This window comes from Acartia tonsa, chromosome 6 (genome assembly GCF_053477335.1).
Source record: "Acartia tonsa isolate MP-2025a chromosome 6, ASM5347733v1, whole genome shotgun sequence".
Classification (NCBI taxonomy): Eukaryota; Metazoa; Arthropoda; class Copepoda; order Calanoida; family Acartiidae; genus Acartia; species Acartia tonsa.
Window position 1 is genome coordinate 49,289,543 of NC_137265.1, and position 16,146 is coordinate 49,305,688.

Here is a 16,146-nt window from a genome sequence, read left to right on the forward strand (position 1 = left end):
GAAGATATTTAATTTTTAACAGACGAATAAAGTATCATAAGAATAAGTATGAATTAATTTTGTGGACGTTAACTATATTAAATTGTATTTCTTTTGCGGGGAATGAGGGGACATTGAGCTGTTTATTACACTAGTCCCCAAAGTTTTATACTAACGTTTTCTAATTCGTTGGCTCAACAACATTGAGGACTTTTATTGAATTTTGATTGGTTGGTTCTTTGTGTTGGGTGCCCAAACGTTTCAACCACTAATTGCAGTTTAGAGAATGGGTAATTTTGTGTATGAATTGATCATAAGTAATGAACATCAATTTATCGTCCATTGTCTTATCCCTTTAGATCCCTGGCTATTTTGGGTGAATACTTATGAAACCAAAGGTATTCATTATTTTCAAATTGTTGTCCTGTGGTATGTTAATTATTTTACAATTCAATTCTTAAAAGTGAAGCTTTTCTATAATTAGGTTTGGTCCTTCCGTACGTCCGTGACGGATAGCTTTTTTCGTTAATTTAGGCACGTTAGAATTGTTCTATCGATTTCAAATTTTGCATGGTGATCCCTGTAGTAGTTAGGTACAATTTAGAAAGCGTAGCAACTCTATGATCGTTACCAGAATGTTCGTATGTCTATTTTAACATGTCGATTTTTTCACTATTTTTAACAACAAATTTTTATATGATCTAATTATCCGTTTGATCTGATTTTTGGTATACTGATTCCTGGGACAACAAAGTACAATATTATAAGCGAAGCAACTCTATAATCACGTCCTAAAAATGTAAGTATGTTCTTAAACATTATCCTGTATCAAATAATTTTTCAACAAATTTATATACAATTTTGCTTCGACTACATTTATATTCTGATTATTTAGTTCTGACACTCTACAAGTGTTAATGCCCTTTTGTCCCACCGTTACAAAGCTTCGCTTTTATGGATGTTGTCATCCTTCTTCTTTAATGATCTTTCAGTCACGTGGATACTATAGTTCTACACTTATTCCCAAAACTTATCAGCGTGTCGGCATTCTGTCTTGGTGGTATCGGGTTCGATTCTGGATCATACTACGGCATACTAGAGAAGTAATTGTGAACCTTATAAACAGTAATTATAATTTATTTAAAAATAATGTCTACACTTTTCAACCAACTATTTCATTCGAATTGTATAATAATATATTTTGAGTTGTCCTATCCCTTAATATCCCTGAAAATCTCTCAAAAAACTGACAATATGAATTAATATATCCTATTGTAAGACCCAGTGCACTTTTCTATATTAGTCAATATCAACTTTTTTATATTAGACACAATTCCTAATTTTTGAATAAGAACTCATATACCCCCCCCCCCCCCATCTGGTTTCAAGCTGTTTTGATTGTACTCTTCTGTCCTACAAACTTATGGTCTAAGCAAATGAGCATAGGTCATGTGTTAAATGCGTTTAGCTATAAAGAAGTATTTGCACTCAACTGGATATAGAATATATATACGTGGGGTAAAGGAGATAGATGAGGGGTATAATTATTTTAGCCAGCTGCGAGCAACACTATCAGAGTACATGAAAATCTGGTGCAAATAAAAGTAATAATATATCGATTATTAGCAAACAAATAGCACAAATAAAGAAAGGTGTTTTATTAGTACTCCAAGTACAAAAGATGTTATTTAAACAATTCTTTTGTTCAAGAAGATATTTCGATCAGAGACAGAAATAAATATACAGCAGTTTTAATCATTGAATGCTTTTTTAAAGCTTCTATAATTAGGATAGCTTTTTCCGTTAATTTAGGCATGTTAGAATTGTCCTATCGATTTCAAACTTTGCATGATGATTCTTGTAGTAGTTAGGTATGATTTAGAAAACGTAGTAACTGTAAAATTGTTACCAGAATGTCCGTACGTCCATTTAAAACATGTTGATTTTTACATTTTTAACAACAATTAAAATAAGGTACAATGTTATAAGCGAAGCATCTCTATAATCAAGTTCTAAAAATTTCATTATATCCTTAAACAGTATTCTGTATTTAAGAAATTTTGCAACAAATTTACGTATAATTTTGTCAAAACTTATATATTTATATTTTGTATATTCAGTTCTGACACAGAACAGAAGTTAATGTTCGTCTGTCATAACGTTTCAGAGCTTCGATTTTATGGATGTTGTCATCCTTGTTTTATTTATCCCACTTTTTATTTCTTCCTTGTCCTGTTTAACCTTTATAGAGAAGAAATTTACAGAATAGCTAATTATCGCATCGTATTATAAACAGCTTTCCGCGGATATCAAAATATAAAAAAATCAATAAAATCAGTTTTGTTGAGGGGCCGAAGGCTCGTGCCAACAAAACTAGAATTAATTTTATAACTTTTATTTTAATATTCGTGGAAAATTGTGTGTAATACGATGCTATACATGATTTATAAGAATGGCTGAGGACCGGTTCTAATCCAGCGGATATTAATCGGTTTCAATTCCATACTAGAAAACATTTTCATGAAAAATTTCATATTAAACATTTCATTTAATTTTAAAAACCTAATAAATCTATTCCAATTTTTGCATTTACTAAAGTTAAAACGCATAAAGTAGCGTAGCAATCTATAATACAAAGTAGCTTAAAAACAAAAATTATAAATTAGGATATGAAAAATTAACAACATATCAATTCGACCCTGGATAAATGTCATACTTCGAATATAGAAAGAAAACTACCTGCAAATGAGGGCATTTCTAAAAAGTGTTTGTTTTTTCAAATCCATATGTAATATATAATTCCTACACTTTACACTTACAACAAACACACCAAATCTTTAGACACACTTAAGTATTTCACCTCAACTTCATCTCACCTGTAGAGTTTATAGGTGGGTATTGATAAATTAGTATAGTAGAAAAAAAAATTATGATCCCGAGGATTATTATTTCTTGTTATTCTAACTTTAACCATGTGAATTTAGGCCTGTTTTTCACATGGTTACAGACAAGAAAAATTACCTCATCCAATAGAGGGTCAGTATATAACCTAAACAATATTCTTGAGGTGAAGCTTTCGGTAGTCTGCCCATTAAAGCATTCTGCAGTTTTCATTTAACAGGCCACACTTATTTATCCAGGGATAGATATAACAAACAATGGATTTAATTCTAAAATAATATTTAGGGGGCAAATAGAGAGGTCGTCAATATTACGATGTGTTGCCCCCCAACGACAGCTGAAAAACATGTATAGGTTTCGTGACTTTTCCCCCGAATTAAATTCGTTATTGGTATAAGCTGTTATTTATCCATCATTTACAGTTTAAAGTTCAGCTTTGTATCCTTTACACAGTTTTAATCAGTATATATTTAGGATTAGTATTGACCTAATATTTGTATCATAAACATTTTTGTAATTTCTTAATGACCCTTATTTTTTTCTAGAACTTACTGAAGTTCTATCTTTTTAGTATAAAATTGACATATTTTGAGAATAGATTTGTTGAATAAGTCTTGACTTAATTTAAATGTACACCTTTTATGATAAACGGCAATTTTTCTTTCTCTTTTTTTTACTTCTGGTTTACAATCAACTAACACTTTTTTAAAGAGAATATCTTGGAATAATCTTTGTTTAATATTGTTATAATAACTCTTATAATTCAGATGTAAACGTTTTTATGTATATAATTAAGACAAAAAAAAAAAAAAAAAAAAAAAAAAAAAAAAGTAGCTTGATGCCTGTCCGTCTGTCCGTTCGTCCGTCCCTTAAGATCTCGGTAACCACTGACCCAAATGGATTCTACTCTTTAGAGAATATACCTATTGGTCTTATGGTGATTTTAGGCAATTTTCTTGGTGGTGGGACACCCCCAACCGCCCCCCAAAAAAATCCTCTCAATTTAAAGCTAAACGCATAAAGTAGCGTAGCATAATATGCAATTGAAATTATTAGTAAAAGAATAAAAGACAGACAGATCTTAATTTGTATAGATTAGAGTAGATGTTCTACTTATTATATTTCCTTTAAAAGATCTATATTATAGATGTATATACAGACAACTACCCCCTTCCTTTTTCAAAGACCTTCTTCGTCTGCTTCTAAATTATTTTCTGCTACTTGGCTGTGTTAATATAAAGCGACACCATTGGTTTATTTTCAATGACCCAATAGAAATGTTGCAAAAGGCGGTTGCGATGGGGAGATACAGTTACTTAACCCTTTCTCCCTCTAGTGTTTTACTCTAATATTTCTGCACTGTACTGTAAAACAAAATCATTATAATTCTTTCTTTTAATTCCCAATTTAATTATATTCTATTATTAATCTTTCCATTACTATTTTTGTTTAAACAAATCACCTTTCAGACAACGAGCAAACGCTTATTACAGAAGCTGATATCGCTTATAAAAATAGGACAAAATGTGTTTTTTTTTCATGTATAAAAAGTTCCTACCTATCATTTTCAGCAGCTCATTGATTCTGCGCATTTTTCGTTCCGACTCTTCTCGAGTTTTCTGTGCCTCAATACTGCCGCTCTCCGCGCCATCCCCCAGTACACCGCCATCCTCAAAAAGCTCATCGCCCTCCAATTCGCTCCTCTCCGCCTCCCATTCGCCGCCGCCGGTGGTGCCCTGGTCAAGCGGCGACAACAAGAGATCGTCGGTTATGTCAACCTCAATATCCGCGGTCGAAACCTCCGCTGATCGGCGGTATCTGGATCCATGGAGCTCAGATGTGGCGCGGTAACCGACGTCTTGGCGGTCGGCGGCGGGCTTGTAGAAGTTGTCGGCTGATAAATATAGGATTGGCGGCGAGGCGCCGTAGACTGTTTGTAGATTAACCTGAAAAAAATGAATTTTTAAAATTATGAACGAAACTAAATGACTAGTTGAAATTTTCCTAAATATTTGAAAAGACTAATTTTTCGATCATTTTATTTATTTTACTTTGATTTTTAGGTGTTACAAACCGAACATTTGAACAAAACTTGTTAATCAAGTTCAATGTTTAGTGAGTCTTATGATGTATATATTTATGTTTTACTAGCGGATATGCCCCCAGAGGCCTCTGGGAGTACTTCTTGAAAAGGGGTGGAAATTCAAACATACCATTTTACAATATAGTTTGAAAAAAGGAAGGTATTTTTAGGAGGGGGGGAAGGGTTATTTTTTTCCATTGGCGATTTATCTTGGGAGGGTGAAGGTTCCCCCACCTCCCTAAAATAATTCTAAACTTTCCCAGGATCAATATGACTCATAGACTCAGTATATTACTTATATTTATAACAATTTGTTGTGCAAGTTTACAACTAATTGTCCTTGTTTTTCCTATTATTGATAAAACTTATCTTTTACTTCGCACTATTAGTGACCGGGGCCGGACAGGGATATTGTAACTCAAGAAAAATTTGTGGTGGTATCCCTCAAAGTTACTAGATAAGTATGTGAGCACAGAACCAGGGAGGGAGGGGACATTGGTCTGTAAACCATACTGGTACCCAAAGTTTTACGCTTTCAGATTTAGTGATCTAAATTGTTATGGAATTTTTGCAAATCCTTACAAAAAGAATGTACTAAAGAATGATTAGTTTAAAATCCAAAATATTAAAACGAGACAAATAAAAATGAAAGAAAATTGAATTAGATTGTAGGTTATATTGAAGACAGGCAATACAGGGTTAGGTCACCGCAGGTATAGGCCCCGCATGGCTAGGGCAACCCACTGGGGTTAGGCATTAAGAAAAAAAGCTAACCATTGTTAACATTTTAAAATAAAGCTGCTTATTATAATCTATTTAAAAAAAAAGTAGGGGAGATTATTTGCTCCATTGGATCTTCGAGGGAAGGTACATTAAACAGGAAAACTAACTATAAAGAATATTTTATTGAATTGACAGTCATTTGTATAAGTGTCTCTCCTGTCTTTATTTCTACAGAACAATTGTTTCTTTTGTTGTATAGAAAAGCGTTGTAAAAAAAACCAGTTAGGTAAATGTAATACTATTTTATAATACAGAACTATTAATTTTGGAAGTGTAGCATCTAAGACCTTAATTACAATCTATTAGTTATTCTTATAACTAGTGTATTTTAAACAGCTTTAAAGGTAAAGCATATATATATTTATACCTAAATGGAGTTTGAAAGAAAAAATAATCTTCATTTTATAAAAAGCTTTTAATGCTATATAAGCAAAAAAACTTGTATCTGTTTATTTAGCCAACTGTAGAAAAGGAAGACCAATACAAGGATTGATGAAGGCCGAACAAGTGATTGGCCACATAAACTTTTAGACAAAATGAATCTAGGATTTTTTATCATGATTTCTATAGCTTTTCTACAATAATATAACATAAAATTCTAAACAGGATTTTTGAAGAAAAAAAAACCAGCTTTTTTGCCAACATAATTTTGAATGTTCTTTTGATTAAAAGATTAATACTAATCAAATCATGAAGTTTGCTTAAGATCAAAATGGTCATAAATTTTTAAAAAGATTTTTTTGTCTTTTGAATTTTTTTATATATACATTTCTTTGGTTCCAGAATAATTTAGAAGTAATACTAAAAATTTTTTTGAGGAAATAAATTTTTTTGTTTGATTGTCTATACAATACTACGCAAAGAAAATACAGTTAATTTTACTTGAATAAATTGATTTGATAACTTTGCACAAAATGTCATCTTTTTGAAACCTTAAAGTTCAAATTTGTATTTTGTTACAAATTTTTTCTTTTCATTAATTTTGCATACATTTTTTCTCTATTGGTGCTGTTTTATAAGTTAGGGTCAAAGTAAATATGCAAAAAGATCTATTTTATGAAACCATAAAGTTTGTACTTGTATAGTATTTCAATTTTTATTTGTTTTTGAATCAAACAAAAATTGGAACTCATTACACTTATGTAAGAAACAAAAAGTTAACTAATGCAACAAAGATAAATTTTGTTCAAATTAAATAGAAAAAATAAAAATCTAATTATTGATTTTTATTCAATAAAATTATTACAAAATGTATGAAAATATACAAACTATTTAAAATGTTAAAGAATAAAAAATAATTATATACTAACGCTTAATTAAATATCTTTGTAGACTTTTCAATTATTTTATGTATTTTAGAATTTTATTTAAAATTTATTAATTTAAGTTTTTCAAAATCTATCAGCAGTCTATCTTAAGTAGAAACCTAGATAATCACAATTCCTGCCTAGCCCTATCAATTGAGGACGACCTGATAAACATGCAAAAGAACAGACAAAATTAATTTAGAAAATCTTTGCTATTAAAAATCTTGAAAACCTGCTGTTGCATAGTTATGAATCCAATAAAACAAATCCAGGATTTGTGTGACAAAAAAAGTTTCACAGTCTGAGCATTTATTGAGAATAAATAAAATTGCTATTGAGAAATTTTCCAGGTGGAAGAAAACGTTCAAATCAACTATTTCCATTTCTCCTATTTCTTAAAAAAAAAAAAAAGAATAAGTATGTTTATAAGAAGCGCAGAACGATTATAAATATATTAGCTCTATAGATAAGCAATAAAAGAATTTAAAAATTTTGTTTTATATTACTTTAAAAGAATTAACTTTTAAATATACAACTTTTTGTGATTATTTGATTTAAATTAGAAGAAAATACCTACTTCAATTTAGTTATTTATTACTAAATTTAGGACAATCAGAAGCATCTATAGACTTTTGCAATTTTTGTGTGTAGTTCCAATAACATAAAATCAAAATATCTGAAAACCCAAAGGCATCTAAAGTTGGGTTGGGTTGGGCCCGATATCCGGTTTATTAGGTAGGTACTTTTTTACATAATTAAATTCCCCCTCTTAAAAATTTAACCCTGAATATTCTTTGGTTATGCTATGGGTACCAGCAAACAATCAAACAAGAAATTTATAGAATACCTTTGCAACTTAAAATTAAAGGATTGAATGCAATTAGTAAGTTTTACTAATGATTGTTGTGGGATTAAAAAAAAGATTTTGGGATAAAAAAAGAATTATTCTAATCTAAAAAAATTACTAGCATTTACGCCATTAGCCTGTAAGAATTTATAAATAATTGCCTGTGCACCAGATTTTCATGTACTCTAAAGTAATGATATCCGACCCCTTTACCCCATCCCCTCCCCTAATACGGAATAAGTGTACTTACTAATAAATGAGGTCCATATTTGCAAACTAAATTAACTGATTTCAAAAGACAAATACGAAATTGGGACAGGTTCCTTACCCTGTGGGCAGAGTTACATTTAGCTAATGCTAATTCATTATTCTTTAACTTTAATTATACAACTAACTACTTGTCTTATCAACTATCTTTATTTCATAACCCACCGAGGGCTACCCCAGCAAGGCCTAATATAACTACCATTGACATTAACTCGTAAGGGCGGGATTCTCCTTCGATATAAGGGATCATCCAGAGCAACCAGAGCAACATCCACATGTAATGGGATGCAGTACATAGACGTCCAAGGGGGGGGGGGGTAATGGGGCGATTACCCACCCCAAAATTTTTTTCATTTTACCCCCCCCCCCCCCCATTTAAAATTTACCCCTAGTGCTTCGCGCGCCATTTTACCCCCCCCTTAAAAAAATTTTACCCCCCCAAAAAAAAAAGCTTTGACGACCCTGATGCAGTACTCTTAACATCAAAGGATATTAGGTTAAATAACATCCATCAGACAACCAACCCTTTGATTGCACGACCTTTGTCTGAGAAGTCCTAACTGTGCATGGTAGGAAGTTGCACCTGTTTATGGGCCAAGTCATTCCCCATACTCTTACTATTTATGTCGCACACCTGACATAGCAGCAGTAGGAACCATTTTTAACATCTTAAGTTATGACGCGGTGTCGGCACTAGATTCAAACCTATCACCTCCTGGGCGACGAGCGGATGCGCTATGTGTTAAGCCACGATCGCGGGTAATTTATATAACTAACCTGTAATAAATGTAGAAATATTATCTGAAGTACAAATGATCCACAATTCTGCATACTTACAATTTATTTTCACAACATTTTTTTTCTTAAAGAAGAACTCATATCATTTATTATACTAAAATTACACATTCAGATGCTTATTGTTTGAGATGGGACCATCCAAAAACCACCCCCCTTACCCTTCTGTATACAAGGATGACAACATCCATAAAAGCGAAGCTCTGAAACAGTATGACAGACGAACATTCACTCTTATAGAGTGTCAGAGCTGAATATACAAAATATGAATATATAAGTTTTGACAAAATTATACGTAAATTTGTTGCAAAATTTCATAAATACAGAATTCTGTTTAAGGCCATACTGACATTTTTAGGACTTGATTATAGAGATGCCACGCTCAAAATGTTGTTCCTAATTGTAATATGAATCAGTAAGAAAAAAATCAGATCAATTGGATGATTTTTTACATAAAATTTTTTTGTTAAAAAGTAAAAAGGGGAGATGGGGGGGTTATAGATTGTTCCTATTGTAAAATAAGTTATGCTATCAAATAACGTTATTTTTCTTCACTTTTTTCAATATGTATCTTTGTATATAATATGATATAACATCAATTAAAGTACAAATAGCAAATTTTAATGTTAACATTTGACAATTGTAAAATTAAGCATATTTTTTAAAAAATTGGTAACTATATAACAGTTTCTTTAGCCTTTATTCTATCTATAATTTTAAATTATTTAGCAAACTAAATTTATAATCTTTTGATAATTATTATTTCAGATGTATGAAATGTAAAACTAAAGATAAAAAAATATAAAAATGATTTTAATAACTGGAATATGGACGATTTTTCATTTTCACACTTAACATGCAAAGGTTTTGTTATGGCTTTAGTTAGAAGTGCAAATTCTCTAGTATGACATATGTTTATTAAGAGATATAAGTTTTCCGGAATTGTAATGTAGGGAGTAGATTTGAAATCTGCATCCAATTTTAAGGATTTTTTATAAGATATGTTTTTTGTATAATTCTTTATCTAAAAGCGGAAATACAAATTAAGTTAATTAATTTTGGCATCCGTGATTGGTGGATTTAAAAAATCTGTGCTCTGATTGGATGTCGTACATCATTTAACCAATTAGAGCGCAGGTAGTTTAAAATCCACCTATCCTATTGGTCAAAATGAATTAACTTAAAATGTATTTCCGCTTTTAGATAAAGAATTTTACAAAAAACGAATTTTATAAAAAATCCTTAAAATTTGATGCAGATTTCAAATCTACTCCCTACATTAAAATTCCGGAAAACTTATATCTCTTAATGTTTATAGTGGACATATTGTCATCCTGATAATGGTTATCTATAATACAAAGTAGAACGATGTCTGTCTGTTTGTTTGTCTGTCTTTTTTGTATGTCTGTTTGTTTGTAGCAAATGATCTCGCTAATTGCTGAACCGATCGGGTTCTCCTTTACAGGGTAGCTTCTTATAGGTCCTGGGAAGGTTTATAACTATTTTCTTGGGGGATTGGACACCCCTAACCCCCTTTTTTTTCTTTTCAAAACTAAAATTGAAATAGTGGGGTCGACTACCCCCCCCCCCCCTCAAAAAAAAACCAAAATTTTTTTTTATTTTCTTTAAAATCTAACACACGAAAAATTAGTTTGATCAAACCTCTTGGGACAAAGCCCCTAGAGGCTAGGGGCGAAGCCGCTAGTAAATTATAAAGTTGATAGATTTCCAGTTTGTAGGGAAAGTTAAATTAGGTGTTGACTTGAATCTAGAGCTTTACTACTATAGATGTTGTCTTTCTTGTAATAAAAATAACTTTTCATATTTAAAAATTTGCTCATTTAAACTTTTTTCTTAGTTTTTGCAATTTTTTAAACTTTGAAGTTTTCAATTTGTGTTCTTCAAAAAAAATTCAATTTCAGGATGATTAAAATTTAAAACATAATCGCAATAAAGACAATTATGTCCATAAGTAGCGCATCATTAACAAAATAGCAAATTTTGACTAAGATATCAATTTCTAAACTCTTAGATAAAAAAAATTATAGAAAAAAGACACTTTCGACTGTACATCTCAAAAAGTAAGCACAACCAAATCGAGCATTTTATATGTTTTAAATTCTAAGCATATTTTATCAACAAAATCTCTAACAATCAAAAACTTATATTTTTGTAATCGTCTGATTTGTAAAGCATTTTGCTCATAGTCATCCTTGTTATAAAAGAAATTAATTATTGGGAAAACAGAAAAAAATGGATTAACCAATAATTAGAAAAAAGATAATTAGATAATAATTAATAAGAAATTAATAAGAAAAGATTATCTTGTTTCTTAATATAAATATGATAACATTATCTATGACATCCTATTGATTTGTTTGTGGGTTTCAAGGGAACTTAAACCTCAGTAAATACAATTTAGGAGGCGAAAGTGTGGAATAAACTGCCTAAAATATTTGTTAATTAAGGTCTTTCATTCATTTTGTTTCTAACAATCAATGAATTTTCCATGTGTGATATTTGGGTTAATTGTTAGGGAGAAAGAGCTTTAGAGGCTATGAGTGAAGTCTAAGAATACGTACATACAATACTAAAAAGTCATGCCTACATGAGTTTAGAAGACCAAGTGGAATTATCCACCTTAGAGAAAATACCATGGGACACCAGCACAACAGCAGAGACTTCTGTTCAAAATTGGTGACATATAGTTGCATGGATATTGAACAAGAGATAGTTTCGTTCATAACCTCTGAACTTTCAGAAAATAACATAAATGAGGCCTCTCATAGTACCCACTTGTAACAAGGCCACGCATATTGGATTTACGAGGTGGTTATCAAACACGTGTTTAGTTGATCCTGATTTGCACCAATGAACCTAATCAGTGCAGTACCCTTGATTGGTCAGGTGGCAAAGATTCTTGATAAGATTTGTTATACAGATGTTTGGATCAAATATTTATTGTGGTAAGCCTATAACCCAGTACAGTTAAACCATTTACTACTATGTATTATTTTGTAACATTGTGAAGCATTTCTTAGATGTTTCCTATATTTTGTGTTTATTTTCTATTTGTTGTTATTTTTTATGTTTAATTACCAGTGTTCTTTTCAGAACAAATGCTGGGTAAAATGAATAGAGAATGGGAATGTTCAGAGACCACATGGAGGCCTGCAGCTCCTGAACCTTGAGGCATACCAAAAATAAATCTTAAAACTAGGGAAAGTTCATCATACAAGACAACTTTTATTATTGATACATATCCCCAAAGTCTAAATATAAAGCCCATACTTAACGTTTACAAAAATGTCTTATTTGATACGTCTTAATAGTTTATTTAGTTTGTTCATTTAATGAATAGGGCTTTTATTGGTGGTCTGACATACCAACAACTTTACAGATGTTCAAGTCATGAGGTACTTGCCTCTCTAGTGAATCAATATTTGCTTACTATGCAGGCTAAGTATCTACTGTTTCTGTCAGAACCAGCAAGCATATGTTGTTTCTCTTGAATTCACTCAAAAAAAGACAAATCTGAAGATGCAGCTGAATTAAAAAAAACTCCAACCTCAACAAGAATTTTATTGCTTAAATGTGATGCTGTGAGTATTGGTGCAAAAAATATGACGTAACAAAAAAAATTTGCCAATGAGAGGCCGTTATTGACCAATGGTAAAATTTATAGTGGACTCTCATTGGCTAATTTTTTTTGTTACATCATATTTTTTGCACCAATACTCACAGCATCCTTAAATGTGTGGAATGGAAGAATTTTATGAATTGGTGGGAATAATCATCTTCTATTTATCATTAATCTTACACACAAGAGTTTTAAAAAATTTAAGGGCTCATTACATGAACTAGAGAAGATGGCTGATAGTGTAGAAAACTGTTAATTTTCCCCGGAGGACACATTCTGAAGCAAGTAGACAATTAGTGGCTGTAAGTTAACAGAATTTATCTTACTTCAGATACATACCAAAATTAAAATGTTTGCAAATAACCTTTACTTTCCTTTCTTTATTTGATTTTGTTGTTGGCTACCTCACTACACTTTAAAATGTGACAGATTATGGGCAGAAATAGTGTAAAAGATTTCGAATGGACCTTGAAGTCAGTGACTATCAAGCAATTTAACCAATGTAGAGGTTTATGAAAACTGTTACGCTGAAAGTAGATAAATTTTCAACATGTTTCACTTCAGTAATTGAAGGAAAAGATGGTGTGAAAACAGCAAACAGTAGGTACTATCTAAGCTTCCAGGGAAAAAGGGAATATTTAGAAGCAACAGAGAACATTTTCCTTCATAGAACAATGGAGTACTGCAGAAGTAAGTTAGGATGCCAAATTATTAAAGGCTTAGATGGCTAGAAATTAATCAAGAGTTTCCAACCACTATCCACCTTTCATTACATGCAACATTGATATGCCAGGTGGAATTAGTTGTTGAAAGCTAGATATCATTGAATGTAATGCACTTAAATAGAGGAAAAAGGTCATCTGTCTATGATAGAACTATGGTTCTTAGAATCCTTGATTCACATTGCAGGGCCCCTAATGAAGCATGCAGACGGTCTGCCCACAAGAGCATGATATAATTATATTTTTAAAGTAGAGACTGGAACTAGATTTAATCACCATCAAATATTTTAGAAGGTCCAGTGATTATATTATTTTGTTTATAATATAGGTAAGAAATCCTTGAAAATTAAGAAAGAAAATCAATATGTTAAATTCAATAATATGTAGAATTAATGAAAATTAATTGACACGTATTTAGAATTATGATTTGAACAAATATATAATACGTAACTTATTTTGTTATTTATTTTGTATTGTATTTTTATCTGACCCTCAAATATTTATTTATTTTCAATGTGGATAAATAACTTTAAACCATATCCTTACAATAAAGTAAAAGGATGATTGTCTGTGTATCTGTTAGTCTGTGTGTCTGTTTGTAAGGATCTTGCTGAACCGATCGGGTTCTCCTCAACAGAATAGCTTCTCATAGGAAGGTTTATAACTATTTTGGGGGAGGGTACCACCACCCTCTTAAGAGAAAACGCCCCTAAAAAAATTACCCCCCCCCCTAAAAAAAATTTTATTTTAATTTTATCTAAAATTAGAATAACAGCATAAATTTTACGGGAATGAAAAAAACATTTTGTCATCCTTGTGGAGTTTTATTAAAACTCTTGGGACATTACAGGGAAATAATATTTTCTAATAAAATAATTAAATTTTCTAATAATTATAACTGCATTGATAATATGATTAAGATAATGCATTCAAACAAAAAAATTTTGTCTTAATAATATTCATTTTGGTGCTTTCACACTGAGTGCCTGTTCAGCACTGATAGCTGATAAGGGCCTAACCCTGTGGGGCTACTATATAATATTGTTTTGATGATCACTATATCCCTGAAAACTAGGAAAGTAATTATTTTATGTAATAAATAATATTCATTTTTCTGGCTGTATCATAAGATAAAGGGAAAGATAAAATATTTATCAACATAAATATAAAAAATGTTAAAACAGTTCTATTAATTTTAAACTATGCATGAGGATTTCTTTTACAATAATCCTACTATATAAAGTAGTAAGCCTTTTATTGCCTGTAGCGAAGAATCTCGCTAACCACTGAACCTCTATAGCTACCCTTAACATTGAAGCTTCTTATAGGTCCTGAGATGGTTTAAGGCTAAATTATTTTCTTATATATGTCTGGGTATGGTTTTAGGCTATTCTTCTGCCCTTCCATATCTCTTCGAATATAGAGCACCTAGATACTAAGGACGCAACTACTAGTATTCTTTAAAGCGTCACAACTCACAAATATAATCACTACCAGAAAATTAGTAATTCCGATTTAATTCATGTTGGTTTTTCAAGCTGAAAATGGATTTTAAACACAACCGCAATACTCTATCACTTTAATTTTAGAGGCTCCAGATGATATGGGCAAACTTCATAGAATTAAAATCACTGTCACATGCCTATTATAGTAGCAGTAACTTCAAAGTCTCTAACATGATACCTTACAATACAGACTCGAACCCGACACTCCCTAAACAGATAGCCTAAAGGTTTTTTTCTGTTTATTTACCAATTCTTATATCTTACAAAAGTCTAAAAGTTTTCAATCATAATTAGGAGGCTACAATAACAAAAAATGTATTCAATATAAACACGAAATTGTTTTTCCAGTTTGGGGGGCTCGGCCTAGGGGGGAGGGGGGAGCGCATTGTCCAAAGGGGGGGGGTGGGGGGCAATTATATAAAAACAGAATTATCAATTCTCATTGAATATTATATTAATTATGTTAACAATAAAAAAATATTTTAAAAATTTATTTTCTATTTTAAAATAAGTAAAGGCTAAGAAATAAATTGTTGTACATTCATGATAATGGTAAAAATATTGGTTACCAAGTTTGGACACTGCTAGATTGAACCAATCAAATAATATTTGATAAAAGTAGCCAAAGTTTTTAAGTCATTGACATTTTGATACCATTAAATATCATATTCTTCCTTTTTAAATTAAAAGTAAATATTTGTTTTGATTAAATATTTTACGAAAGTCAAGCTATCACTAATTTGGCAAATTTATTTTTTTTTAAATACTAACGGCTACCCCCTTGTCGAGAACCTCAGCAAGAAAAAGACCCTAAAAACTGGGAGGGGGTTTAATTTTTTTCTAGGTGTGATTTCTCTTAAGAGGGTGATCTGTAAATAATTATAAAACTTTCTTAGACTTACAAAAACTTCACTTTCAAGGAGAACCATATCGGTTTATAAGTTAACGAGTTCATTTTAAACACAGACACACTCAGTCGCATAGACATCCTGTTACTTTTATATAAGAATATGCTTTTTTTGAAAACGAATTAACATATACAAATAAAAATTGCTATTCATGACATGTTTTATGTTAATTGTAATAATAAATGTAGAATCTAATCTCATATGTGTAATTTCTTTTCTAATATCACAAATTTATGAATTGAGATATCAAGGTTTTATATTTGGGTGGGATTTATATCTGTCTACGTCCCCTTGAGGCCTCTAGGGGTACTTGAGGAAGGAGGAGTTAAAATTAGATAGGTCATTTTTATTTTAGATTTAAAACACGCTAGGCTACAATTGAATCAAGATAAAAGTAAGTGCCGAGCTC

General features: G+C 31.0%; 1 protein-coding gene across 1 annotated transcript in view; it reads right to left on the minus strand.

The window, feature by feature from the left end:
* LOC145322856 (uncharacterized) overlaps positions 1 to 9,041 on the minus strand; it is a 125,216-nt gene extending 116,175 nt beyond the window's left edge. The window contains exons 1-2 of the mRNA XM_080165181.1: positions 8,945 to 9,041; positions 4,439 to 4,826 (exon numbers count right to left, since the gene is read on the minus strand). Coding sequence (XP_080021307.1) covers positions 4,439 to 4,826; positions 8,945 to 8,998 — 442 coding nt within the window. The 5' untranslated portion in view covers positions 8,999 to 9,041. The remainder of the gene's footprint in view (positions 1 to 4,438; positions 4,827 to 8,944) is intronic.
* Between the last annotated feature and the right edge of the window lie 7,105 nt (positions 9,042 to 16,146).